This window comes from Aspergillus ochraceoroseus, assembly GCF_002846915.1.
Source record: "Aspergillus ochraceoroseus IBT 24754 chromosome Unknown P175scaffold_8, whole genome shotgun sequence".
NCBI classification, from domain to species: Eukaryota; Fungi; Ascomycota; class Eurotiomycetes; order Eurotiales; family Aspergillaceae; genus Aspergillus; species Aspergillus ochraceoroseus.
In genome coordinates, this window is record NW_024468483.1 from 579863 (window position 1) to 604034 (window position 24172).

The 24172-nt window shown below is 48.2% G+C and overlaps 9 protein-coding genes across 9 annotated transcripts; 5 read left to right on the forward strand and 4 right to left on the reverse strand.

Moving 5' to 3' along the window:
• Positions 1-1091: 1091 nt before the first annotated feature.
• On the forward strand, positions 1092-1645 carry P175DRAFT_0444657 (putative C2H2 finger domain protein; the record flags this gene model as incomplete). Its single annotated transcript, XM_040894243.1, has 3 exons — positions 1092-1132; positions 1271-1450; positions 1531-1645. The coding sequence occupies 3 exons, from the start codon at positions 1092-1094 to the stop codon at positions 1643-1645; spliced, it is 336 nt and encodes a 111-aa protein (XP_040749509.1).
• A 1165-nt stretch (positions 1646-2810) lies between these two features.
• Positions 2811-3915, reverse strand: P175DRAFT_0443933 (putative mitochondrial carrier protein; the record flags this gene model as incomplete). The annotated part of the gene is made up of 4 exons (XM_040894204.1): positions 2811-2885; positions 2943-3276; positions 3347-3686; positions 3750-3915. 4 exons carry the CDS (start codon positions 3913-3915, stop codon positions 2811-2813), a joined length of 915 nt encoding a protein of 304 aa, XP_040749510.1.
• Positions 3916-4088: 173 nt separating this feature from the next.
• P175DRAFT_0504007 (DNA-dependent ATPase RAD54) lies at positions 4089-6963 on the forward strand. The gene is made up of 5 exons (XM_040897749.1): positions 4089-4160; positions 4219-4894; positions 4958-5041; positions 5088-5211; positions 5261-6963. Coding segments are annotated over exons 1-5 (2433 nt in total). The 5' UTR covers positions 4089-4158; the 3' UTR covers positions 6808-6963.
• A 153-nt stretch (positions 6964-7116) lies between these two features.
• P175DRAFT_0464714 (VAC14 family protein) lies at positions 7117-10797 on the forward strand. The gene is made up of 10 exons (XM_040894853.1): positions 7117-7455; positions 7530-7692; positions 7753-7923; positions 7981-8662; positions 8712-9478; positions 9540-9644; positions 9699-9817; positions 9867-9946; positions 10008-10167; positions 10251-10797. The coding sequence occupies exons 1-10, from the start codon at positions 7388-7390 to the stop codon at positions 10684-10686; spliced, it is 2751 nt and encodes a 916-aa protein (XP_040749512.1). The 5' UTR covers positions 7117-7387; the 3' UTR covers positions 10687-10797.
• A 918-nt stretch (positions 10798-11715) lies between these two features.
• P175DRAFT_0535031 (uncharacterized protein) lies at positions 11716-12020 on the reverse strand (the record flags this gene model as incomplete). Its single annotated transcript, XM_040900185.1, has 2 exons — positions 11716-11918; positions 11993-12020. The coding sequence occupies 2 exons, from the start codon at positions 12018-12020 to the stop codon at positions 11716-11718; spliced, it is 231 nt and encodes a 76-aa protein (XP_040749513.1).
• A 911-nt stretch (positions 12021-12931) lies between these two features.
• atm1 (ATP-binding cassette Fe/S cluster precursor transporter ATM1) lies at positions 12932-15408 on the reverse strand (the record flags this gene model as incomplete). Its single annotated transcript, XM_040894247.1, has 7 exons — positions 12932-12966; positions 13026-13242; positions 13301-14347; positions 14414-14682; positions 14741-14855; positions 14914-14973; positions 15034-15408. The coding sequence occupies 7 exons, from the start codon at positions 15406-15408 to the stop codon at positions 12932-12934; spliced, it is 2118 nt and encodes a 705-aa protein (XP_040749514.1).
• A 700-nt stretch (positions 15409-16108) lies between these two features.
• Positions 16109-17872, forward strand: P175DRAFT_0485239 (AIM24 family protein). The gene is made up of 7 exons (XM_040895594.1): positions 16109-16354; positions 16436-16554; positions 16618-16689; positions 16746-16916; positions 16969-17087; positions 17140-17359; positions 17416-17872. Exons 1-7 carry the CDS (start codon positions 16180-16182, stop codon positions 17680-17682), a joined length of 1143 nt encoding a protein of 380 aa, XP_040749515.1. The 5' UTR covers positions 16109-16179; the 3' UTR covers positions 17683-17872.
• Positions 17856-20297, forward strand: P175DRAFT_0485244 (putative MFS monocarboxylate transporter (Mct)). Its single transcript, XM_040895595.1, has 4 exons — positions 17856-18707; positions 18799-18905; positions 19017-19600; positions 19731-20297. The coding sequence occupies exons 1-4, from the start codon at positions 18341-18343 to the stop codon at positions 20161-20163; spliced, it is 1491 nt and encodes a 496-aa protein (XP_040749516.1). The 5' UTR covers positions 17856-18340; the 3' UTR covers positions 20164-20297.
• P175DRAFT_0504016 (kinesin family protein) lies at positions 20259-23271 on the reverse strand. The gene is made up of 3 exons (XM_040897750.1): positions 22645-23271; positions 22170-22579; positions 20259-22108 (listed from the first exon to the last, which is right to left on the reverse strand). The coding sequence occupies exons 1-3, from the start codon at positions 22910-22912 to the stop codon at positions 20531-20533; spliced, it is 2256 nt and encodes a 751-aa protein (XP_040749517.1). The 5' UTR covers positions 22913-23271; the 3' UTR covers positions 20259-20530.
• Positions 23272-24172: the final 901 nt, after the last annotated feature.

Genomic DNA, 24172 nt, shown 5'->3' on the forward strand with positions numbered 1-24172 from the left:
GGAAAGGGAAAGAGTTTAAAGAGAAAGGGAAAAGTGTTGGTTAAAAGGAAGCTTGGATTTTCCAGTGCGAGAATTCTTGTTTTACCATAGCGACCATTCTTCCTACTGAACCGGAGACAAGGACCCGTAATCGCTCATTACAATACGCCTATCCGTACGCATCTGGGACCACCCGTACCAAACCCCTACCTAATAATAAACATGCAACCGGACTCGGGTCGGGAGACCAGGGGGATTGCTTAAATGGGATTGGACATACTCCAGAACTAATAATATTTGGCATTTTTGTTCAACTTCTTTTTCTTTGGTGGTCAGGATCCATAATTTTATTTTACTTAGCAGTTGTGTCGAGTGTATAGATTTGCTGCTTTCCTACACTCCCACAGCGACAGACCCAGCATAGCTGTCCGTGTATTGTAATTACTGCAACAGTAACTTTGGAAACCGCTGCATGTGAGACCGGGTATTTATGGTAACCCAATCAACGTATAGTGATTACGTCGTAGTATCAAAGGTCAGCCTTACCTCTACTACATCATGGGGCGTCTGCAAAGTTCACCCAGAGCCAAAGATATGACGCCAGCACCGCACCGACAGCTTTCAGAATAGAGTACATAGTCGCTAAGAGGATAATGTCCATAAAAAGAGAAAGAAAACCCGGATGAGTATCATAACCGATTACTTTACTTCAATTGCAAGTGGCCGGTGATAGTTCGGAGGAAGGTGCCGAAAAAAGATGGAATCGTCATAAATTACTCTGTACGCAGGGCGGGACAAAGGGAAGCTGGTCGTACGGACGGAGCAAAGCACCACCTTCAGAAGAATTCAAAGTGCTGACTGAACCGAACCAGAACCGAGGCCTACCGATGGCACCAATTCCGCGGCCTGCCTGTAGTCGACTTGGGCCAATGACAACCCCTTGGTTTCTCACAATTCATCCCACACACACAAAACCCCCCGTTTGGATGTCTTGACCCGCTCTCGCTACGCCGCCTACTTTAGCTTCCTTCCGTATATCGGTGGATGCTGATTTCTTGCATTGTTGCTATAGCAAACCTTTGAAGTTGCCTAGGGCCGACACAATTATCAAAATGGGTGCCGTGAGAAGATCCAAGACGAAGCGTAGGACTAGGTATTTTTTTTTTTAAAGATTTTTTCTGACCCTTTTTTTTTTTGTCCATACTACCATACATATCTCTCTCTCTCTCTCCTGATCTGAATAAATCTTGCGACAGAATATCCCATCGCTAACATAGGGCTACCTTTCTAGAGACTATGATCAGGTCCGCGCGGACGTCGATAGCCCCAAGCATCTCGCGCAATACAAAGCAACGAAGGATGCAGAAGATCTCCCAGGGCTAGGAAAACATTATTGCGTTGAATGCGCAAAATGGTTTGAAAGCGAATTCAACTTGGTTGCCCACAGGAAGGGCAAGAACCACAAGAGAAGGTCAGCCAGTTTGCGACAAATTTTTTCTCCCAGTCCGAGAGACTCTTCATGCTGACCTAGAGTCGTTGCTTTTCATTCAGACTTCGCCTCCTACGTGAAGAGCCTTACACACAAAAGTCCGCCGAAGCTGCTGTAGGCTTGGGTACAGATAATGGCATTCGACCAAAGGAAGCTGATATCGACATGGAATCCTAAGGCTTTCACGCCAAGTTCGACATGAAATCGGGGGATGGTTTCTGCACCCTTTACGCGGACGTCTACGCAAACCAATTACGTACGACCTTTGTTTTTCGTATTCAACTATCTCAAACCGTCTCCAGAGGCAAATGTTTCTCACACCGTCCCCCTGCGCCATACTCTTTCGCTCTTAACGAGGCATGGCGATGGCCATCCCTGCGGGTGGCTATATTGAAAAAAAAAAAATTTTCAGCCAATCAGAAGCTCGAGAATTCAACCTGCACGTGAAACAACAAGTGCCGGAAATCGCCAGTCGTGCGTGACCGCTTCCGAGCCCGCAGCTTCCGTTTTGCGGTTACCCACGCTAGAATCGCCGTTTATCGGAAATGGTATGGAGAGAGGTTCCACTTTACCAGACCATTTTCAACACGAAATTTACAAGCTGCCGCTACTCCCTTTAGCCCTCGGGGCTGGGGGGGGGGGGGGGGAAACGCGCTTCACCGGTAGCTATCACAGTTAATGCAATTATAGATTCTTGCGATGAAGGCGTTTCCTTGAGAGCTAAAATCTGTAGTGCGTAGGTAGAAGTTCCCTGTAGGGTTCGTAAACACTGGTATGCCGATACGCTCCGTACATTTTATCCGTATACTTCCTATCTGTACTTCTCACTGTTCAAAGCTTAGCTAGAGTTACATAGAGGAGATGGGTCTCCAAAGGGGTTGGATCCAAAAGACATGGTCCAATTGACATGTAATGTTTTGTTTTAAATACTTGTTCTACGGGTCCGTTCTAAAAGGTCGTAATTTCTTATAGGTCATAGTTGATTTTCGGGTATGTGATGTATATATATATATATACATACACACATCTGGGAACTACTCCCTCAATCCCATTGCCCCAACTTTGTGGAGCGAGCGACGTTGAGCCGACGGTTCCAGCCTGTGTCCATAGAGTTTTCCGAAGCTCCCGGCTAACGTCATCTTCCGACGAAGGCGCTCGGGCGAGCTAAGCGCAGTAACCTCCTCACTATACCAGGTATCCGACAATGGACCGACGTATCAAGCTGGGTCCAATTGCCCTTTATAGTTTATCCAAAGTGAAATCGTGGAGGAACTGGGGAACACCCGGCTTGAGGTCGTCTCGAGCATGGTATCGATATTGAGCAATATGACACCAACATATACTATGGCAGATGATCGAATGTCTTACTCCACGCAGGACTCTGGAAATACTTCATGAGCCACTCGTATGTTGCCCACTAATTCAAAAACCGTCAGTCCTCGACTCAGCAAGATTAGCTTAGGGTAGAGAATACCTGAGCAGCATTTACAATGAAAGCCCTTAAACTGCAAACCCCTAGGCCCCTATAGAAAGCCTTAACCCCTTCTGTCGTGTACACCTCCCTGGTAAGCTGGTAGGCGTTCAGGGTGCGGCGGTTGCGTTGAGATTGCAACAATGGGCGGTCCTCAACATGAGGCTCAATTGTACTCGCCTGGAGTCGTGTTTTGATTACATCTAGAGGAAAGACAGAAGCCCAGGTGACAATTCCCGCAATACCGCCGCAGAGAAGCACCTTCATGGCTAGGTAATTCGAGCTTTCATCGTCCCCAGACGACATCAAGCGCTTGCAATATTCGTAGGACCAGAAACTGGTATTCTAGGTCAGTCAAGAGTCTTGTAAAGATAGCGGAGAAATTCCTGGGCATTGGTTTCGCCTACTAAAATCCATAACCTATGGAGTCCCTTGCACAGGTAATACCGCCTGCGTAATATAGGCCCCTCCATCCATGGTTTCGAATGATGTCCTTTGCGATAGTCCAGGATGAGACCCCCGGGCGTGCGTCAAGCTGAGCCCTACATTTGATGAATTCAGTCGGAGACGACACAGTCCAGCTGGCGACTCCGCCTACAGCTCCAGCAAGCCATAGCTTGTAAAGGGCGCAATTTGAAGGGTTTGTCGGATCAGTAATAGAGGGATCCAAGATCATCAAAGACCGGTTATAGGCCACAAAAAGTAGGGCATTGAGAGCCCCATATCCCAGAATTGGAGCTGCAGCGCCTGGTATTGGTGTTAGGAGAGTTCGATTCTGGGTATTTTATTCCATCCAGGGCAGAGAGTCACCTCGCACAAGAGAACTGGCGGTCTCGAATTGGCCTAATTGCCGAGGGGACACAACGCCATCTGTAGCACGGCTGGCTTGTAATCGAACTTTGAGGAGATCGAGCGGATTTCCGATAATTATACCAATAGCGCCGCTAATATAGCCGGCCCAAAAGTCCGACGACATGGAGACGCACACCGAAACCAAAAATCTAAGAGCAAGACATGTTGTAACGAACTCCAGGTCTTGCGGACTGTGTGAATGCGGGGGGTCTTTCGGCTTCCGTGATAATCACGTGATTCCGTGATACTTTGGTGTTTGACGCGCTAGGATAGCGACACGCGTAAATCCGAAGGAGACGACAGCCTTCGCCATAACACACCGAATGTGTAGCAGGAATAGACCAGGCCGAATTTACTCGTGTCAGAAATGTGAGTACCCCCCATTATATACACTCGAATTCTGGAGTTTTCATTCTCATCAACCAAGGTATCGACCGCGACCCGCCGTAAACCAGGATGGCGATTCCACCCCGGTATCCAAAACCCAACGCACAGGCTCATCCTTGAACTCCGTCGACCGTCTCTCGAAGCCATTCAAGTGTCCGGGCTCAGCCACACCAACGCGAGCGTCCGATAAGCCAGCGAGGAAGCGAAGAAAGGTAAACTACGCAGGGGCCGATGGAAGTATTGATGATGGGAGTGTGAAGCCATACACGAACGAGGAGAGACTAGCGCTCGCGACAAGGGATGTTAACAGGTTTCCTGTTTTCAAAGCCAAGGATAAAGATGTGGCATTTAGACAGAGGTTCAGGGTTCCTCTCATAAACAAGTCCGCAGACTCATATGATCCCTCGCGGCCAGCACCCACATTGGGAATGAGGCAGGGCGTGAGCTTCGTCGTAAAGCCATTGCACGACCCGAGCGGAGAGTTTGCGATTGTTCTCTATGATCCAACCGTCGATGACGTTGATAATTCTGAGCCCAAGGAGCAGGAAAATAAGGCCGAAGATACGAGTACAAAGCTGGATGAGCCTTTGGTGCATAAAAGCTTAGCGGACATACTTGGGCTTAAAAAGAAGGTGGAAGACCGGCCAAAAGTTCCAGTGGTGATCGATCCAAAGATCGCCAAAATTCTACGTCCGCATCAAGTGGAAGGAGTGAAGGTGAGTTTTACTGCTCATGGGCTAATTATAACACGTTGAGTAACGTTTTTTTTTTTTTTCTAGTTTCTTTACCGATGCACTACTGGCATGATTGATAAAGATGCCAACGGCTGTATTATGGCAGATGGAATGGGACTGGGCAAAACAGTAGGTTAAACTGTCCCTTGATTGATCTCAAAACTCATATCGATAGCTTCAATGTATCTCGTTGATGTGGACGCTTCTCAAACAATCCCCTGAAGCAGGGAAGACAACTATCCAAAAGTGCATTATCGCCTGCCCATCGAGTTTGGTCGGAAATTGGGCCAACGAACTTGGTAAGCGGGATTTCCCTCTTATTTTGGATAATTCCATTAACTAGAGTAGGGAAATGGCTTGGGAAGGGTACTATCACACCCTTTGCGGTGGATGGGAAGGTTTCGAAGACAGAACTTACGACCCAATTAAGGCAATGGGCAATTGCTTCTGGCCGCTCCGTTGTCAGGCCCGTCCTTATTGTTTCTTATGAGACTCTACGTATGTATGTCGAGACGTTGAAGGACAGCCCGATTGGTTTACTTCTATGTGATGAGGGCCACAGATTGAAAAATAAAGAGAGCTTGACCTGGATGGCGCTCAACAGTCTAAACGTCCAGCGTCGGGTCATTTTATCAGGAACCCCAATCCAAAATGACCTGTCGGAGTATTTCGCTCTCCTCAATTTTGCAAACCCAGACTTGCTTGGATCACAGAACGAATTCCGCAAACGATTTGAGATACCTATTCTCAAAGGAAGAGATGCGGCTGGAACGGAGGAAGATCGCAAGAAGGGCGACGAACGTCTCGCAGAACTATCCGGTATTGTTAACAAATTTATCATTCGTCGCACAAACGATATTTTGTCGAAGTACTTGCCAGTCAAGTACGAACACGTTGTTTTCTGCAACTTATCCCAGTTTCAACTCGACCTTTATAAGCATTTCATCGAGAGCCCCGAGATCAAGAGTTTGCTTAGAGGCAAAGGAAGTCAGCCTCTCAAAGCAATTGGTTTACTGAAAAAACTGTGCAATCATCCCGATCTGCTCAACCTTTCCAATGATCTTCCTGGGTGTGAGCACGCTTTCCCAGACGACTATGTCCCTCCCGACGGTAGGGGACGTGATAGAGATGTTAGATCCTGGTATTCGGGGAAGATGATGGTTCTTGACCGGATGCTTGCACGCATTCGCCAGGATACGAATGACAAGATTGTTCTCATTAGCAACTACACGCAAACGCTCGATCTCTTTGAGAAGCTGTGCAGATCAAGAGCATATGGTTGTTTGAGGCTTGACGGCACTATGAACATTAATAAGCGGCAAAAGCTGGTTGACAAGTTCAATGACCCAGACGGTGAAGAGTTTGTGTTCCTCCTTAGCAGCAAAGCTGGTGGGTGTGGATTGAATTTGATAGGTGCAAATCGACTCGTGCTGTTCGATCCAGATTGGAATCCAGCAGCCGACCAGCAAGCCCTGGCTCGAGTCTGGCGTGATGGCCAGAAGAAAGATTGCTTTGTGTACCGCTTCATTGCGGCGGGATCCATTGAGGAGAAGATCTTCCAGCGTCAATCACATAAACAGTCCCTTTCTTCCTGTGTTGTCGACTCAGCCGAGGATGTAGAAAGACACTTCTCCCTGGAGTCACTTCGTGAACTGTTCCAATTTAAGCCTGAAACACGCAGCGACACACATGACACATTCAAATGCAAGAGATGCCGACCCGACGGGACGCAGTATATCAAGGCCCCAGCCATGTTGTATGGCGACACAAGTTCTTGGAACCATTTTGTGAACGATGGAGAGAAGGGCCTGCTCAGCAAGATCCAGGACTTGCTGATTCGGCAAGAGACGCAAGAAAAAGATGTCTCCGCGGTATTTCAATATATCAGTCACTGAGCACAGAATGATGAAGTATTTGGGCTTTTTTTATATCCCTATATATGTTTTGACGATTGCATTGATTATTGGAACAGCGAGTGGTCTTCCTCCCATAGAGCCGGTCTGGACCCGAGAAGAGCGCTTAATTAGGAGTATATTTTGATATTGAATTACTGGGTTTTTGTTCAGGAACAGCGTCTAGCATCATTAGAAAACCACATGTAGAAAAACCGTTCGATCGAATGGTCGAGCCTTCAGGACGGCAACTCGACGTCACTCCGCATCCGCTAAGACGCCAACCTCCCTGCCAACGCATCTTCGCCGCGATTTCTCCCCACACTGGCATTTCGGTGACCAGGAAACCGCTGACTCGACAGAGCTTTTTCCACCGATCCTTTTTATTATTATTATTTTTGCTCCCTTGCGTATTTTGACGTCCTCCGAACACAGAGCCTCCGAATCCGACCCCCTCACCCGCGATAACGACAGCTTCGAACTCCCATCGGCATCACCGCCTCACGGCCCCGTCCAACCGTTTTCCACCATGAAGATTGTCGCCTAGAGCTTAAGACTCGGTGCAGTTAGGTTTTCATGAACGATGGATCACTCAATCCAGCGGTTGTTGAATGATAAGCTCTATGACCGGAGGAAACAGGGAGCCTTAGAGTATGAATTAGTGATTCCAAGCAAATGCCTCTTTATCATAGCTTCAGCTCCTAATTTTGTGTACGTATTCATAGGCTCGAGAAGGTCGTTCGCGATTCTGCATTTCGAGGGGATCATGAAGTCATCCAAAAAATCGTCGACCAGCTTTGTCACGACTATGCCTACGCCGTCCATCAACCTCATGCTAGAAATGGTGGTTTAATCGGGCTAGCTGCAGCTTCGATAGCTTTGGGATCTGTGAGTCTCTGCTGGAGAGTATAGGGTTTAATTATCGATACTGAGATCTTGGGACAACAGGAGGGTGTTGCACCTTATCTGAAAGAGATCGTACCGCCGGTACTAGCTTGTTTCTCCGATCAGGATGCAAGGGTCAGATATTATGCTTGCGAAAGCATGTATAATATCGCAAAAGTCGCTAAGGGAGAAATACTGCTTTTCTTTAATGATATATTCGATGCGCTAAGCAAGGTGTGTTTCCAACCTGGCCTTTTTTTAATCCTGGGCTTCTCTTTAACCTCAACTCAGCTTGCTTCGGACTCTGAACTCTCCGTGAAAAATGGCGCGGAACTGCTTGATCGACTTGTCAAAGATATTGTCTCTGAATCTGCTGCCCACCACGTTTCAGTTCTGCAACTCTCCGAAAAGAACGCCTCGGATCCTGAGGGTCTAGCAGAGGCAGACCTGCCAACCGCCTTTTCGCTTCCGAAGTTTATACCTCTGCTGAAAGAGCGAATTCATGTTATCAGTGCATTTACAAGAACATTCTTGGTATCATGGCTCACTTTGCTAGATACGATTCCAGATCTAGAGCTAGTGTCTTACTTACCAGAGTTCCTCGGAGGATTGATCAAATTTCTAGGCGCCCCAAACAGGGATGTGAATGTTGCCACTCAAAGCCTTCTTGACAGGTTCCTGGCTGAAATTAAAAGAATCGCACGCGTCAAGAAAGGACTAGAAGAAAGCCGTAAGGGGCAAGGAGGCGACAATCGACAGTCTATTGCGAGTGATAGCGCGAGCATGACTACAGATCAGACCGTCGCCCTTGATACCGAGTCCCATGAGAACGCGATCGAAGATTCTGAGGCTGGTTCTGTCCTCGACGAAGATGGGCTGCATGTTGATGGTGACTGGATTCCAGGACAAGATGTCCAAATTGACTATCCAAGAATTCTGGATATTCTCGTAGGCTTCGTCGACACGTCTTTCGGTAAGAAGCCATCCCCCCCTCAAATACCAGTTGCTTACAAGGGAATCAGATGAGGAGATGCAATTAACTGCATTGCGTTGGGTCGATAGCTTTTTCGAAATTAGCCCCGAAGATATTCTTCCCTTCGTCCCACGTCTCCTAACGCAGGTGCTTCCAGCAATGTCCAGCGGCTCGGACCAGGTACGGCAGGCTGCCAACCGTGTCAATACGTCCCTTCTTGAATATATTGTCACCCTTTCTGAAGACTTCGACGAATCCCGCCAAATGGCGTCCTCAAAGTTATCCAATACTATCACTAAGGAATTTGATGAAAGAAGAGGGTCTACACCAAGCAGTAGACCCGAAGCACCTTCAATTGATTCCAAGAAGCCATCGCCCCGGAGTAGTATCATCTCTACAGCTCCATTACCTCCCGCAGACCTTGATTATGCAGCCGCTGTTAATTCTCTCACTCTGCAATTTCTCAACGAAAATGAAGCTACAAGAGTTGCCGCCCTCTCGTGGCTTATCATGCTACACCGTAAAGCCCCTAAGAAGGTTGTTGCATTTAATGACGGGACTTTCCCAGCTCTACTGAAGACGCTTTCCGACCCAGCAGAGGCTGTCGTTACAAAAGACCTCCAACTCCTCTCTCAGATATCGAGGAATAGTGAGGACAGCTACTTCAAGTCATTCATGGTCAACCTCCTCCAGCTTTTCTCGACGGACAGAAATCTACTGGAAGTCCGTGGCAATCTCATCATTCGACAACTTTGCATGAATTTGAGCCCAGAGCGTATATATCGAACCCTTGCTGACTGTCTGGAGAAAGAAGAGGTCGGTTTTTTTTTTTTTGCTTTTATGGAGTGGCTTGATGCTGATTTTTGTTCTTCTTCAGGACATCGAATTTGCGAGTATCATGGTCCAGAATTTGAATAACAACTTAATTACTGCGCCAGAGCTTTCAGAGCTACGAAAGCGATTACGCAATGTAGACTCGAGGGTAATGAGACCATCTTTGCATCTTTTATGGAAATGGGGCTAATGTTATCTCTAGGAAGGCCAAACATTTTTCATGGCGCTATTCAGGTCTTGGTGTCACAATGCAGTCTCGACCTTCTCTCTTTGTCTGCTTGCGCAAGCCTATGAACAGGCATATAATCTCCTCCAGGTTTTGTAAGAAGAGCAATTCGCGAACTTCTTGAATAGAATCTAACCCTCCTAGTGCTGAACTTGAAATGACAGTCAATATGTTGATTCAAATTGACAAGTTGGTCCAACTCTTGGAGTCCCCTGTCTTTACCTGTTGGTTCTCCCGAAAACTCCCCATCTCCCACGAAAGCCGGTGGCTAAAGTTTTACATCAGACCTTCGTCTCCAGCTCCTCGAACCTGAAAGATACCCATACCTGTATAAGTGCCTTTTCGGGGTCCTCATGCTTCTCCCCCAAAGTTCGGCGTTTGCAGCACTTAAAAACCGCCTAAATAGTGTCAGCAACATCGGTCTCCTCCACACAGGACCTCGCTTGTATGTTATCAACCTCGGCCTATTCCCCCCCAATGCCTTTGTCCACATCCGCATAACTAATAAACCCCCTTCCCCCCCCCCAGAACCACCATGACATCAGCTTCCTCCTCGTCCTCGTCTTCCGCAACATCCACCTACGACCGCTCCGCCAACCGCCTCAAACAACGCGAAGAAAGCTCCATCCGCTGGGTCGAACTCCTCGAGAAATTCAAGACCGTCCAAGAAAAGGCCCGACGCTCCCAACGCGTCGCCTCCCAGCGACCCTTCGAGCAAGACCTCCTGCAACCCTCGACACTAACCTCGGCGCTCTCCGCCGCCGACCAAGCCCGCGGCATTGGGATCGGCGTCGGCAGGGAAAAGAGTCTCCCTGAGACTCCAAGAGCCGGATTCGGAGGCGGAGCGTCGGGCCGCGCTTCCCCCGCCGAAGGCGCAAGCGGACAAAAGGGCACCCCGAGACAGAAATCGGGGCTTCCCAATCTAGGTCGGTTGGGGATTGGAGGGCGGAGGAATAAGCGGTGATTGGATGACTTCGTTTTTCTCTTTCTCTTCTGTCTCTTCCTTTCCCTGTGTGTACGTTGTTCTATTCCTTCTTGCGGTGATACCAATATGCAGTTGCTGAGAAGAAGGGGGGGGGGAAGGGGGGGTTACAAAGAAATATCTTTCTAAATACAGGCGCACATGGATTGTGCCGTAGCTCTTCTAGTTGTTATATATGCTGTTCTCTGGGGTGTTGAGATGAGTGAGAGGGAGAGAGGGAGGGGTTGTATCCTGTAGCACAGGATGAAGAGACGGTTGATGTTGATAATAATTGATTCTTCTGAGTAGGATATTTATGTAAGTATGTATGTGTGTCTATATTGTTTACGACCTCTGAGAGGTCTACAGTTCAAAAAAGGGGGTGAATATAAATTCTTATTGTGCAGGGGTGATAACATCTATATTTCCCTTGCAAAGAAACAGAAGAAGAACCTTTATATACAAAAAAGAGGGTTATAACGCCCTTGACCACACCCCCAAAAAGAAAATATACCAAAAAAGGCACCAAAGGATCTCGCTCATGGTCTTTGGTACAGATGTAACAGTCGAAAAGAAAATAGATATATAAACAAAAAAAAAGGTTGGTTGACCCCAGCCACTATCTCCTTATGTGAGGACATAGTAGATAGGTGCAGACTCGGGAATATGAAAAAAAAAAAAAAATATTCCAAACCAGAAAAGTACAAAAGATGCTCGTGAAGATAGCGTCAATGAAGATGCCAAGATAGAAAAGCCGTCAGAGCAGATCAACCGACTCGCTGAATAAAGTAACAGTGTTCTTCCTCATTGTATCATGGGCTGTATTGTATGTACCCGATGACTGAGGAGAACCCAAGAAAAGAGAGAGGGAAAAAAAAAAAAAAAAAAAAAAAAAAGCCGTAAGAGTTTCGTTCCTGCTGTGAACGGTGAGTGGAGGGAGGACAAGAGTTGAAGTATCGTCGCATCCTTTACGCGGGACATAACGTCGAGGATACATCGTGGCAGGAAAATGGGGGGTAAATATCCCAGATATCACCGGTATCGCGCGTCGTTTCCGAAGGTGCCCCAGGTCGAGGCCTTCCAGTGGGAGCCGGTCGAGTGTTTGGAGACGGTTCCTGTAGACGAGTTGGAGCTATTCGAGAAGACGTATTCTCCGTCGACGTATTGCACCCCGGAAAATGTGCTGCGATGCTTGCGTCGGGCGTAGCGCTGCTCTAGCCTGTAGAGCTCAAGCTCTTTGTGATGGGATAATTAGCATCGAAGATCCCAGAGGACCAGCGGAAGCCCAGGTAACAGGTTGGAAACCTACTTGCTTGCAATTTCTCGATAAAACCCATTGTGAAGGATGTTTTTGGCGTGGGTTTTAACTTTGTACAGGGAATTGGACTTCTTCAACCGGTGTCCTATGCGACAATTTCACGGGTGGCGTGGTTGGTGCTCAAGAAAGAGGAACGAACGGTCTGGTGGGTTGGATTTCCTGGATAATCTGTGTCAGGAGAGTAAAGCCTCGGGTGGACATGCAAGTAGAGAAGAAAGAGACGGTAAGGAGGATGGTACCGGGAAGGGTGCGGACGAAGCCAAGTAAAGTGAGAACAATGTGCTTGAATGCGAGACAAGCCGATGGGCAAATGGTTCTCGAAAAAGCGCAGCAAAAGGGAGAACCACCAGGGCTTTTGAAAGAGGCTAGGAAAGAAGTGGGGGGGGGGGGAGACAAACAAATGAGAGAGAGCCCGGAACACTAAGGACGAAAAGGTAGTTAATATTGGATAATTGGAGTTCGATAGTGTCTTTGGAGACCAGACAAGTGGCGAGATGATAGTTATAGAAAGAGAGTGTTTAATCAAGCCCAATAAACGACTATTGCTAAGAAGCCACAATAAACTAGGTAGATGACGGCTTGTCCTAAAAGAGGGTTGGATATACCAGAAGAGGTAAAAAAAGGAATATATAGATATATGTATAGATAATAGATATAAAAATATATAAGGAAAGAAAAACAAGGAAAGAAAGTAGATGAAGAAGAAGAAGAAGAAGAACAATAGAGGGGAAAAGAGGTGAGAGAGAGAGAGAGAGAGAGAGAGAGAGATTCAGATCCAAAGATTCTGAAAAAAGGGTCAGACTGCTTTGGGTTTAGCCAGGGGGGAAATGGTTCACGTTAGTCTGTGTGTGATTTATTAACATTTCATTTGTCTGACTTCCTTAGTCTCCCCTCTAATGTCTTACTTTTGTTCCTTCTCTGAGGCTTCTCCTACTCTGGATCCTGTGTGAGAGAGGTTTCCTGGGCTGTGTGGCCGCCAATACATTAGCTCAATTGTCTCCCCACAGATCAAAAGGGAGCTTACCATTCCACAACTCCGCATAAATCCCATTCAGTTCGAGAAGCTCTCGATGCGATCCCAACTCTGCCACATGTCCTTCCTTCAACACCAGGATCTGATCACAGTCGTAGATCGTGCGCAATCGGTGTGCCACGAACACGCTGGTTCGACCCTTCTCCTTCAGAATGCTATTGATGTTTTGCATCAACGCCTGTTCGGTATATGTGTCAAGCGCAGATGTCTGGATGGACCTGGTCAGCCATCGAATCGTCGAATACCCTTGATCGCCAAAAACTTACCGCTTCGTCAAAGAATAGAAGTTGTGGGTCCTTCAGCAGCAATCGCGAGATGGCCAATCGCTGTTTTTCACCACCGGAAATCATCATTCCACGCTCCCCTACTGCCGTTTTATAGCCTTCAGGTAACTTCTCGATAAGCGCGTGGATGTGTGCTCGTCGCGCAACCCGGCGCACCTCCTCGTCCGAGGCATCCATTCGGCCATAGCGGATGTTGTGTTCAATCGTGTCGTTGAACAATGGTGTGTCCTGGGGCACAACACCAATTGCCTTCCGTAAGCTTTCCACGGTAACGTCCCGAATATCTTGGCCGTCGACCAGAATCCGGCCCTGTTGGACATCGTAGTACCGAAACAATAATCTCAGAATCGTCGACTTTCCACAGCCACTCGGCCCCACGATAGCAAACTTCTGACCAGCAGGGATTGTAAAGCTAGTGTTCTTGAGGATGGGCCGTTCGGGATGGTATCCGAAAGTCACGTTTTCGAATCGGATTTCCCCTCCCTGTCGGAGATCCAACGCCTTGGCATGAGGGCGCTCGGTGATGTTCACATTCACCTTTTGCAGGTTAAATAATGTCTCCATGTCTAGTAATGACTGGCGCAATTCCCGGTATACAGAGCCTAAAAAGTTCAGTGGAACCGACAGCTGGAAGACGAGCTGGTTAACCATGACCAGATCACCAACGGTCAGGCTACCGGCAGCCACACCATCAGCAGCGAGATACATCATTGCGGCAAGGGCGCTGGAGAAGATCATGTTCTGTCCCGAATTGAGAAAAGCCAGGGAGGTCGTGACCTTGATCGAGGCATCCTCGTAGGCCTTGAGAGCCTTGTCATAACGCGCGACCTCGAATTTCTCGTTGTTGAAGTATTTGACTGCTTCGTAGTTGATCAGGGAATCGACTGCAACGGTGGCCCCCCGGTTATCGGCTGCGTTGGCTTGCTTGCGGAATTTGGTTCTCCAAGCAGTTGTCGTTATAGTGAAAGCGGAATAGGCGACCATAGTAGCCGCAGTAATAGCGGCGAACTTGAGTCCATATTGATAGGTCTATGTAGCGATGTGAAAATTAGTGCATGCATGCATATGCCTATAAGAGGATTTCTTTTCTCATACCAAGATACTACACACGAGGGAGATCTCGAGGGCTGTAGGTACCACGTGAAACACCATGGATGTCAGCAGGAAGCTGATACCTTTTGTTCCACGATCAATTGCCCTGGTGAGTCCACCGGTCTGCCGGGAGAGATGGAAGTTGAGGTCTAGTCGCAAGAGATGGTCGAAAACATTCCGTGCAACCTTGCGGATAGCCTTCTGGGCCACACTCGCGAAAACCGCATTTCGAAGCTCTTGAAAAAGCGTAGCACCGATTCTAGTAGCGCCATCTGGGGGGTCCAGCGGGTTAGAAGCCTTTAGTTCGCAAAAGAAACAGACCTTGCTTACAGGCAATGATCATCGATCCCGCTACTGTATAGGCAGTCCCGCCAACAGCCGCAAAGTCTACGTTCATCGAGTCCACGATGCTCTTGAAATAGAATGGGACCTCAACATTCAAAACCTAGGCAACGTGCCATCAGTATTCAAGCCCATACACTTGTTCCGGGGGTGAGCCCAACCTTTGCTCCAACTAGCAACGACAGAGCAGTTCCAACCCGAAGTTTCGTTCCCCAGTCATCCTACAGCATGTCCGATTAGTCACAAGACGTAGACAACGCACAGGTCTTCCCGAGCTTCACCTTTGGCCAGAGATATTTCGCCATCTCCTTCATAATAGCCAAGTCTGCCTTTCTTTGTTCCTTACTGGCCACAGTGGCCTCACTGAGCAAGTCCTTCTTCTTAGTCGTGGTGGTGGTGGTGGTGGTGGTGGCTGCATTTTGAGTTGTCGGAGGGCTTGAAGCGGGTTTATTGACTGACGGCCCAGGTGTCGAGGTGTTAGGAGTAGATGTGGATGTCTTCGTGTCTGAGAGCGAGGTGGTCTCTTCTTGTTTCCGTAGAGGGCCCTTGGTAACCGAAAAGGCTCTGTGTTGAGCTGCGCACAGGGTCGCGGGACGACGAGGTATAAAACGCGGCGAAATGCGCCAGCAAGGCGATCGAGAAGCGCGAGGCAACATGGTCCCCGGTATATTGTCTTCACGAGAACCGGGACACAGGAGCCTGACTTTCTCTCTGCTCAGTGGAGCATTGCTAGGGTGGTGTCGAGGTGGTTATCGCTGTGCGCGTGCGCTCCCACTTGGCTTTGCGGAGCACCGGCTTCGGAGGGGAAAAAAGGACGAGCGGGATGAGGCGGTTTGCTGGAAGGCCCGGATTAGGTTACCCCTCCCACATTGGAAACTTGGAAACACGGAGGATACTTACTTGTCTGTTCCTCCTAGGGATTTGTATATTACCTCCAGAGTAATGATATATGTTGTACTCTATTTTCATAGTTATAAATCGGAGGGTACCTGGAAGACAATTTGGGGAGAGGTGTTTTTAGCTGCAGATCAGATGCAGCTCTTTTAAGCTCTATATATATGTATACTACTTGGGATAGGCCGATAACATTGGAATCCAACCCCCCTTCACCAATGATTGTTCCAGAGGTTAACAGACAACTTCCAGTTATTAATGCCCAAACTGCGAAATCAACCTGGAGATAACTATTGTACATATATTGTATATATTGTATATATTGTATATATTGTATATATTGTATATATTGTACAGTTCAATATAAACATTTAAAGCTGTGCCAAGCCCACCTAAACGCCTTTCCCGATTAGGAACCGCAAATCCGGGAAGCTGAGGAGAGCAAGAATTCCCGCGGAGGACAAGCAGTTGAAGACCACCCTGTCGTTCTCTCTTCCCTACCCTGATCTCGCTAGGTTTTCTCAAGCAAGACAATGAGTCAACCCCTGAGGAGAGGTGTTAGGACGCTTTCCTGGACTCGGGTCCTCCCTCCCCGAGCGCGACAGGCACGAAGCATCCAAATTCGAGCTGCGCCCACGGAGCGACCAGCGACTGTCAATGGGAGTAACCTACCTCTTGCTGATACTCCCAGCTTTGCAGAGTCTGCAGGTATGCTCCTACACCCGGGAGAAAGAATTTCTTATATATGTATATAAAAGAAGGGTCCTTGCTAATTCTTGACCCAAACAGATGCGCGGTTTGATGTCATCGGTGCACCATACTCCCTCCTATCGGTTTCGCTCTCGGCTTCACAGAACCTCTTCACACGGCGGGGAACCTTGGTGGGATTAAGTGGAAAGGCGGACAATGTATGTTGATGCCTACGATATACCCTCCCTCCGCTCTCTAACTGACTGTTGTTCGTGGTGCAGGTGGTTTCGACATTGAGTGTCTTGGAGCCTTTCCGAAGGGCTCCCGTCGGTGTCCCCTTCCTCTACCAGAAGGTATAATAGGCCTACTTGGAGGATAAATAACTGGAATGTTCATTGACAGAAACTAGATCTCCTCCGCTAGCCCGGTGACCGCTTTAATATCCGTTCGGTCTCCTGTTACATCGTTTGCTGTTGTCCACCTCAATGGATCTGTGGATTGGATGGTAGCCCAGAAACGGGCCCTACTTGCTTGGACAGGCCGCTCGCTTAATATTCGACCCACGATTAACACCAGCTTGGTTCGTTGACCTCCTATACCGCGTTTCTTGAAGACTGGGCTAACTTGTGAAGAGCGTGGCTCACTGGGGTAGCTCTGAGGTCACTGGTAGGGGACTGCTGGCACTGGTTGGAAACGGCCAACTGTACTCGGTTGAGCTTAAGGCTGGAGAACAATACATTGTCCATCCCAGGTAAGTTATATTGACACCATCTAGACGCCGTGTACTTACTGATGTTTGAAAGCAATGTTGTTGCTTACACCATGAGCTCCAACCCCCCTCGTCCATACCGCTTCAAATCCACAACATTGAAATTCCAGGTTCCAGGCTTAAAAGGTCTTCCTGACTTCATTCAGAGCTCCAAGTTTATCCAGAATATGTCGGATTCAGATACATGGAAAACCGCCATGCGGATCTGGCATAGAGTCCGTACCTGGTCTCGAATGACTATCTGGGGAGATAGGGTGTGTGTTACTGGCCCCCATGCAAACTCAAGGCGTAGAGCTAATTTTGCGAATAGTTGTTTCTTCAATTTGACGGGCCGTCGACTATCCTTCTACAGTCTCGGGGCCCCCGAATCAACGAGGTTCTGACCAACCACGAGGTCAACGAGATCGCTCGCTCACCCCGAGGCCTGACAATTGTCCCTGCGAAGCCCGAGTCTGTAGCAACGGGGCCCAAGACCCCCGAGGACATCGAAAGTGAACTCCACGTCGTCAGTCAAAGCATCGCGCACCTGACCAAGGAGGGCAGGGTGGTATTTGAAAATCAAGGGAAAAAGAACTAAGCTCCGGGATGAAGGGTTTGGTATCATTGTTTTATATGCATAGAGTCAAGAGCCTATTTCATTTTTGTTGAGGCGGCAGGTGGGGAATTTTTCATTGCGGGATCAATGTATCATAGATTTTAGCCTTTGTATAGGCAGACTTTCCATATGGATTTCCTTTTCTCTGTGTACTCCGTTTTTTACGTATTACTACTACTACTACTACTACTACTACTACTACTACTGCATTCTAGACATGAATCTAGGCATAGATAAATAGACACAGTCCCGTCGAGTAACTCAACCCTTGCTTCTTCGCCAAGTGAGGTGGGCGAAGACGATGTTTCCGGGGGTCGCGAGGAATGCAACGCCATACTGTAACTTACTCACTCGTTCGCGAGAACGGACTGACATGGAGTACTAGTAGGTTAGTATACGGAGCACTGTTCTGCGAAACCCACCCAACTCATTTTCTAGATGTTCTAGGTGCACAAAACGCTACTAGTTCTCCTCCTCTCCGCGGACTTCAAACTGCCTACCTACCTACCTACCTACCTATACTCCAGTACGACGATAGTCTGTCAGCTGGGATGTTCTGAAACAAACGGGGGCTTTCTTTCGCTAATTCTTCTCGCATTTTTACCGATATCGTCGCGGGGTCAAGTCGCCTCCTCGCAGCATGGATAACTCGTCTAGTAGTGATACTATCGCTGAGGGTAGGGAGGGCACTGGTAGTCGCCCTTCTTGTGCTTCGCATGCGCACCTCACTACCGAGATCGAGGCGCAAACTCGGACCGGAGGACCGGAGGGGACAGGAACACAGAGCTCGCATGGAGCTGCAGCAGAACTGGTACTACTTGGGAACGGCGCTCGCGGATCTCAAGGTGGTTGTGGGAGTGAGGCAGGAGAAGAGAAAACAGGCGGGAATGTTGCGACTCGCGACGCAGCAGTGCGTGATGGACCGCCGCCGGATGGAGGGCTTCGTGCGTGGTGGACGGTTGCTGGAGGGTTTTGTGGGCTGTTTGTGAGTTTTGGGTGGATTAATTGTGAGCCAAGCTAGAGATTGATATTGAGCTATTGATATCAAGTCTTGACGTGTTGAACGTGTGTTGTGTTGGCTGACATGTGTCGAGTTAGGTATCGGGGTTTTCATCGACTACTACAAAACTCACCAGCTGAGAGACTTTCCAACCAGCACCATCACATGGATCACTTCGCTGGAGATCTTTATGATGTTTTTCGGGGTACGCTTTTGATTCCAAGGTCCCCCCCCTCCCCCCCCCCCCTCTGCTTTCCTTTCTTGACCGACCCGCAGCAAGAAGCTAACTATAGATATGCTCTATCGGAGACAATAGGGTCCCGTTGTAGGAGCCCTATTCGACAACTTTGGCCCTCGCTGGATTCTCATCATCGGCTCCTTCTTCCACGTCTTCGGACTAATGATGACCTCCATTTCCTCCGAATACTACCAGTTCCTGCTCGCCCAAGGCATCTGCAGCCCCATCGGCACAAGTGCAATCTTCCACGCCTGCCTCAACTCCGTAAGCACCTGGTTTAGACGCCGTCGAGCTCTCGCCCTCGGAATCACAACCTGCGGCTCGAGCTTCGGGGGGATCATCTTCCCCATCATGGTGACTCGGCTGATTCCGATCCTGGGGTTCGGCTGGGCCATGCGGATCTGCGCATTCACAAGCCTGTTCCTTCTCATCATCACGAATCTGACCACGCAGTCGAGATTAGAACATCGCAGGAAGCCCTTCCACCCGGGAGACTTTCTGCGTCCGCTTCGTGAAATTCCCTTCTTGCTTACCACTGCAGGGTCTTTCGCGGTATACTGGGGTCTGTTTCTGCCGTTTGCGTTTATTCCAACTCAAGCAGAAAGATATGGCATGTCGTCGTATCTAGCGTCGTACCTGATTCCGATTTTGAATGCAGCAAGGTTAGTCTTCCAACTGTCTTAGGCTTCCCTCCTTCCCTCCTTTTTTTTTTGGCCATTCTCTCTCTCTCTCTCTTTTTTTTTTTTTTTTTTCCCCCATCGAGCCTCGATACTGATGAAGAAAATATGGTAGTGTCTTCGGAAGAATCCTTCCACCGTACCTCGCTGACCTGCTCGGCCGCTTCAACCTTATGATCCTCACCTCTCTATTCGGCGTCATCGTAGTCCTCGCCCTCTGGCTCCCATCCCGCGGAAACGCCCCGGCAATCACATTCGCCGCACTGTACGGGTTCAGTTCTGGGGCGGTGGTTTCTCTAGCCCCGGCTCTGGTCGCCCAGATCTCGGATATCCGGGAGATCGGTATTCGGAGCGGAACTTATTTCGCGATTATCGCGTTTGCTGCGTTGACGGGGATGCCGATTGCTGGTGCACTTTTGCCTGACCCGTTGCAGGGTTCGTATTTGAAGTTGGATATTTTCTGTTCTGTTGTCATGTTTGGTGGAGTTGTTTTTTATATTCTGGCGAGGTGGAGGATTAGTGGGTGGGGGTTGACAGCTAAAGTATGAGGGGAAAAAAAAATAGACACTGGGAATTGGTTATTTCTTCTTGCTCATTCGTTCAAGCAATGAAACTGGATATGGGTTGGATACCGAAAGGATTCCGCAGAATTGATATTTGAATTGAGCATGCTAGCAAAATGATAACCAAAATCATACAATATTAATCAAGCGCCACAACGCCCTCGCTGTAACAACTTGAACACAGATGCATAGATGCAACCCGTAACTGATGCAATCGCAATCGCAAAGCAAAACAGAAAACCAAATAAGCAAGCAATATGGGGAATGCCAAAACGTAAATGAGATCATGATGCAATGCGGTTCAAGGCTCCAGCAAATGCAAAGAAAAGTGCAAAGAATGGCAACTCGTCGTCTATACCAAAACACCGTTTCGCATGCTTTGAACAGTCTTCGCTCCTACACCCTTGAGTGTGCTTAATTCTGCAAGACTGTTGATTTGGACTTGCGGTTCCTCGTAACTTTCTAGATTCTGGTCCATCTCACAGAGGCAATCGACAATCGCCTCTGCCTTCTTGACTCCAACACCTTTCAACAGCTTGATCTGACTTACATCACGAGAATTTATGATGGACAGGAGGTGGATTGTTCGGGGGGAAGGGGCAGAGTCATTACAGTCTGCTTGCTCGGAGATTTCATCGAGAACCATTTTGGTCTTGGTACGCTTCGTGCGCTTGCTCCGAGACAAGGTCTCGAATTCATCTTCTGAACTGAATTGCTCCAACTCATGCTCCTCGTAATCTGCGTCTGAATCTTCAGCATATCGTTTCGTTCCCTGCTTTGATGGATGCCTCTTGAGAGACAACATGCTACCGAATTCCCGCTTTGCTTCTGGGATTGCAGGGGCGCTGAAATTTTCCACGTCGTGGTGAATTTTCTTGTGGATGCGCTGCTTCAATTTATCGATTTTGGCCACCAGCTTCTCGTTCTGGGGGAAGAAAGGAAGCGCTAGTTGGTACATCTTCAAGGCTGAGCTGTCTTCCCCGCGTGCTTGGTGTTGTTTTGCCATGAGGAGATATGACAATCCCTCAGCTCTCGCATCTTCGCTGCCTTCTATCCGCTGTTCTAGCAGCTCTAGGCGCCGTTGTACCTGCTCATTGAGCTCGCGGACTTGAGTCTGCCTTGATCGCTCACTAACAGCACGCACAGCCAGTATCTGTTCCACCTTCTTCTCCACCAGTTCCTCGATTCTGGCTGACATTTCTTCCTGGTTTTTTTGCGAGTAAGATGAAGGTTGTGCAAGCCTACCAGTCTTCAGTGGGCGTGCTTCAGGGAGCTCAGAACTCAACGAAGGCCGGCTGAGAACCTCTGACGTTTTAAATTGAGCCGAGTTTCTAGGTCGCGGTTTGTCAGAGTACACGTGGAATGCCTTCACTGGTTTGCCGTCACCAGGTTTGGAGGCGTCCTTGTCCTTGTTAGTAACAGCCGCGAGATTGACATTAACGGAGGCCGTGAGTGGGCGTAAAGGTTGCCGTTGGGAACTTGTAACTGATGGGCGTGCTGCAGGTCTGGGGGGCCCTCTGAATATTGGCTCGTTCTCGACCTCACGCACCTCGATTTTTTTGGTGCGATTGGCGAAATTGAGTGAACTAATTGTATCCAAGTGGTATGATCTTACAGAAGCAAGGTTTAGGATCATAACAGTCAGCCCATTGTTTTGGCCCAGGGACAGAATTCTGGTCATCTTTGATTCCCGATATGGAATCCGCTGGTGCTTCTTAGTAATTGCTTCCACGCACTGTGCTAGAACGAATAGGCTCTTGTTGATGCTAGCCGATTCGACCATGCGCTCTTTGCCATTGTCCGTCCGGCGATTATCCTCCGAGCCAGCAAGATCAATAGCAGATGCGGTGCTAATTCGGGTCTTATCCTCCGAGGTAATTGCAACTTTCACGCAGAGGATAGCATGAGATCGTGACGAATGCGCGTTGAGCTGTGACAAGAGTCAGTCTATATCCCGCGATGCGTACGATATGAATTAGCGGAGAGCGAACCTTGGTTGCAGATGTTGATCTATTCGTGTTCGCTTGATCATATAAGCTCTCAAACTCTTTAAGGGTATAGCATGGCTTCTCCGTCAACCCTACGACTACAGTCTTCCCACCGTTGTCTCTTAGGGGCAATCCCGCGAGCGTTCTCTTCTCTGGTGGCTCAAATAGATCGAAGACCTTGTCATTGTAGATTTCATAGTAACTCAAGGAGACGTTGACTGAAGTTTTGCCCTCACTGTCCTTCTCGATCTTTCGGCTGCGCCTGTATATGCTACTTAAGAGGCGAGGAATAACACCTCTCTCAGCGAGGCTTTTACCACCCCGCATTGTGTGTGTCTTTCCGGTTCCGGTTACTCCGTAGGCAAACAGTGTCACATCAAACCCGTTGAATAAATGCTTGGTTGTCGGCGCAACTGTGGGTATGGTTAGCATACTATCCTATCACATCACACTCCCAAAGGGGCTGCTCGGCACGAACTTTCTGCATCAAAGAGCTCTTGCTGAGACACACCCGCATCGTAAACGGCGTTGAACTGAAAAGAGTATTCCTCATTTTCATTCTTCGGGTTTGGGACCCGCACTATTGTATCCCGATCTCTCAACGCCGCCAGCTTGGAATTATCCTGCGAGCTCTTCCTGTCCCCCTTGCTGGATACAGTGTTGTTCGTGCCAGTGTGAAGGATCACATCCAACTCGCGCTCCGATTTCAAAAGGGGCCTAACCCGTGCAACAACTCGTACACTCATTGTGATAAGGCTGGAAGGTCTCTGTTGCCCCGATATCGATTTTCAGTCACCGCGTTTCGATGAAGACCCGTTGTCGCCTGAGTAGCTCATACACTCCAGATCCGACCCTGATGTGTGTATTCTATAGTCCCTGCATAAGAATAATGCCGCTAACAGGAAACCGCAAGGAGCTGTCTCCCAAAACGTTCTGTAGATAAACTTCTGGTGCTTCAGAAATTGAAGGTGAAACGCGAAATCCGGTGCAGTTCGTTCTTAGTCGGGACACAAGCGAACAATGCTTCCGAAATGAGAAGTAGCAAAAAGATAGGAAAGGAGGACAGGAAACCGGCGAAAGACGTTGAGGTGAAGTGAGAGAACCGGTGGAGGAGATCTGTGCGAACTGCAAAGCGACAGGGAGAGAGCTTCGTTGTGGTGTGACTTGCGGTCAGTCCTGTTGGCACGGCAACCTCTACTACTTGATTCTTCGCTTAACCCTTCTTAGAGAGAGGTATGCTGGGGTATAAGAATAAAATCGTCGAATTAAACTTACTTGGACGTATAGTAGTATGGCTTGATTTGAAGAACAGAGTCTATGTTTTTTTTCTCTTATTGTTCTATTATTCTGTGTTGTGTGTATATGGTCCCAAGGACACCACCACGTACTAACTATTTGACATACAAGTTGCTTATACCTTTACTTTAGCAGTCTCTTCTTAAATCAGTGAATTTTACCTTCAACCTACAGTATTTTAGTATATAATGCGGGATACTCATTAGTAGACTGAACTGATGTATATTAATCGTGCTATCATATGGAGGTTATACACTGCTAGTGGTATTTTGCGTCTTCAGAGAACAACTACAATCATCCAGCATACCCCAGTAATTATATACACTATAATGGAGAGATTTATTACAGGTTTCTCCGGGAAGATTAGCAGCAAATATCTAAATATTTGGTAAGGAGCTGGGTATCTAGGTATACATATATACCAGGTAGTTAGGTACCTTGTAGAATAGGTGTAGTTTTTGGCCTATGAGATCATCGCACAAGAACAGATTCATACATACCTAGGTACCTAATGGAGACGACAATTTCCTTGCACAGCCTCTCTACTGCTCTAAGAACACCCCAGTCGCTCCAACCGAGAACAAGATCTGGCCACATTGAAAAAACAGCTATTCACGAGGTCGCTCTGAGTTGAAGCTACTAGAAACCTCGCCCTGATCGGTTAACCTGCGGGGCTCTCTGATTGGCGCAAGGAGTTCAAACCATCCGCA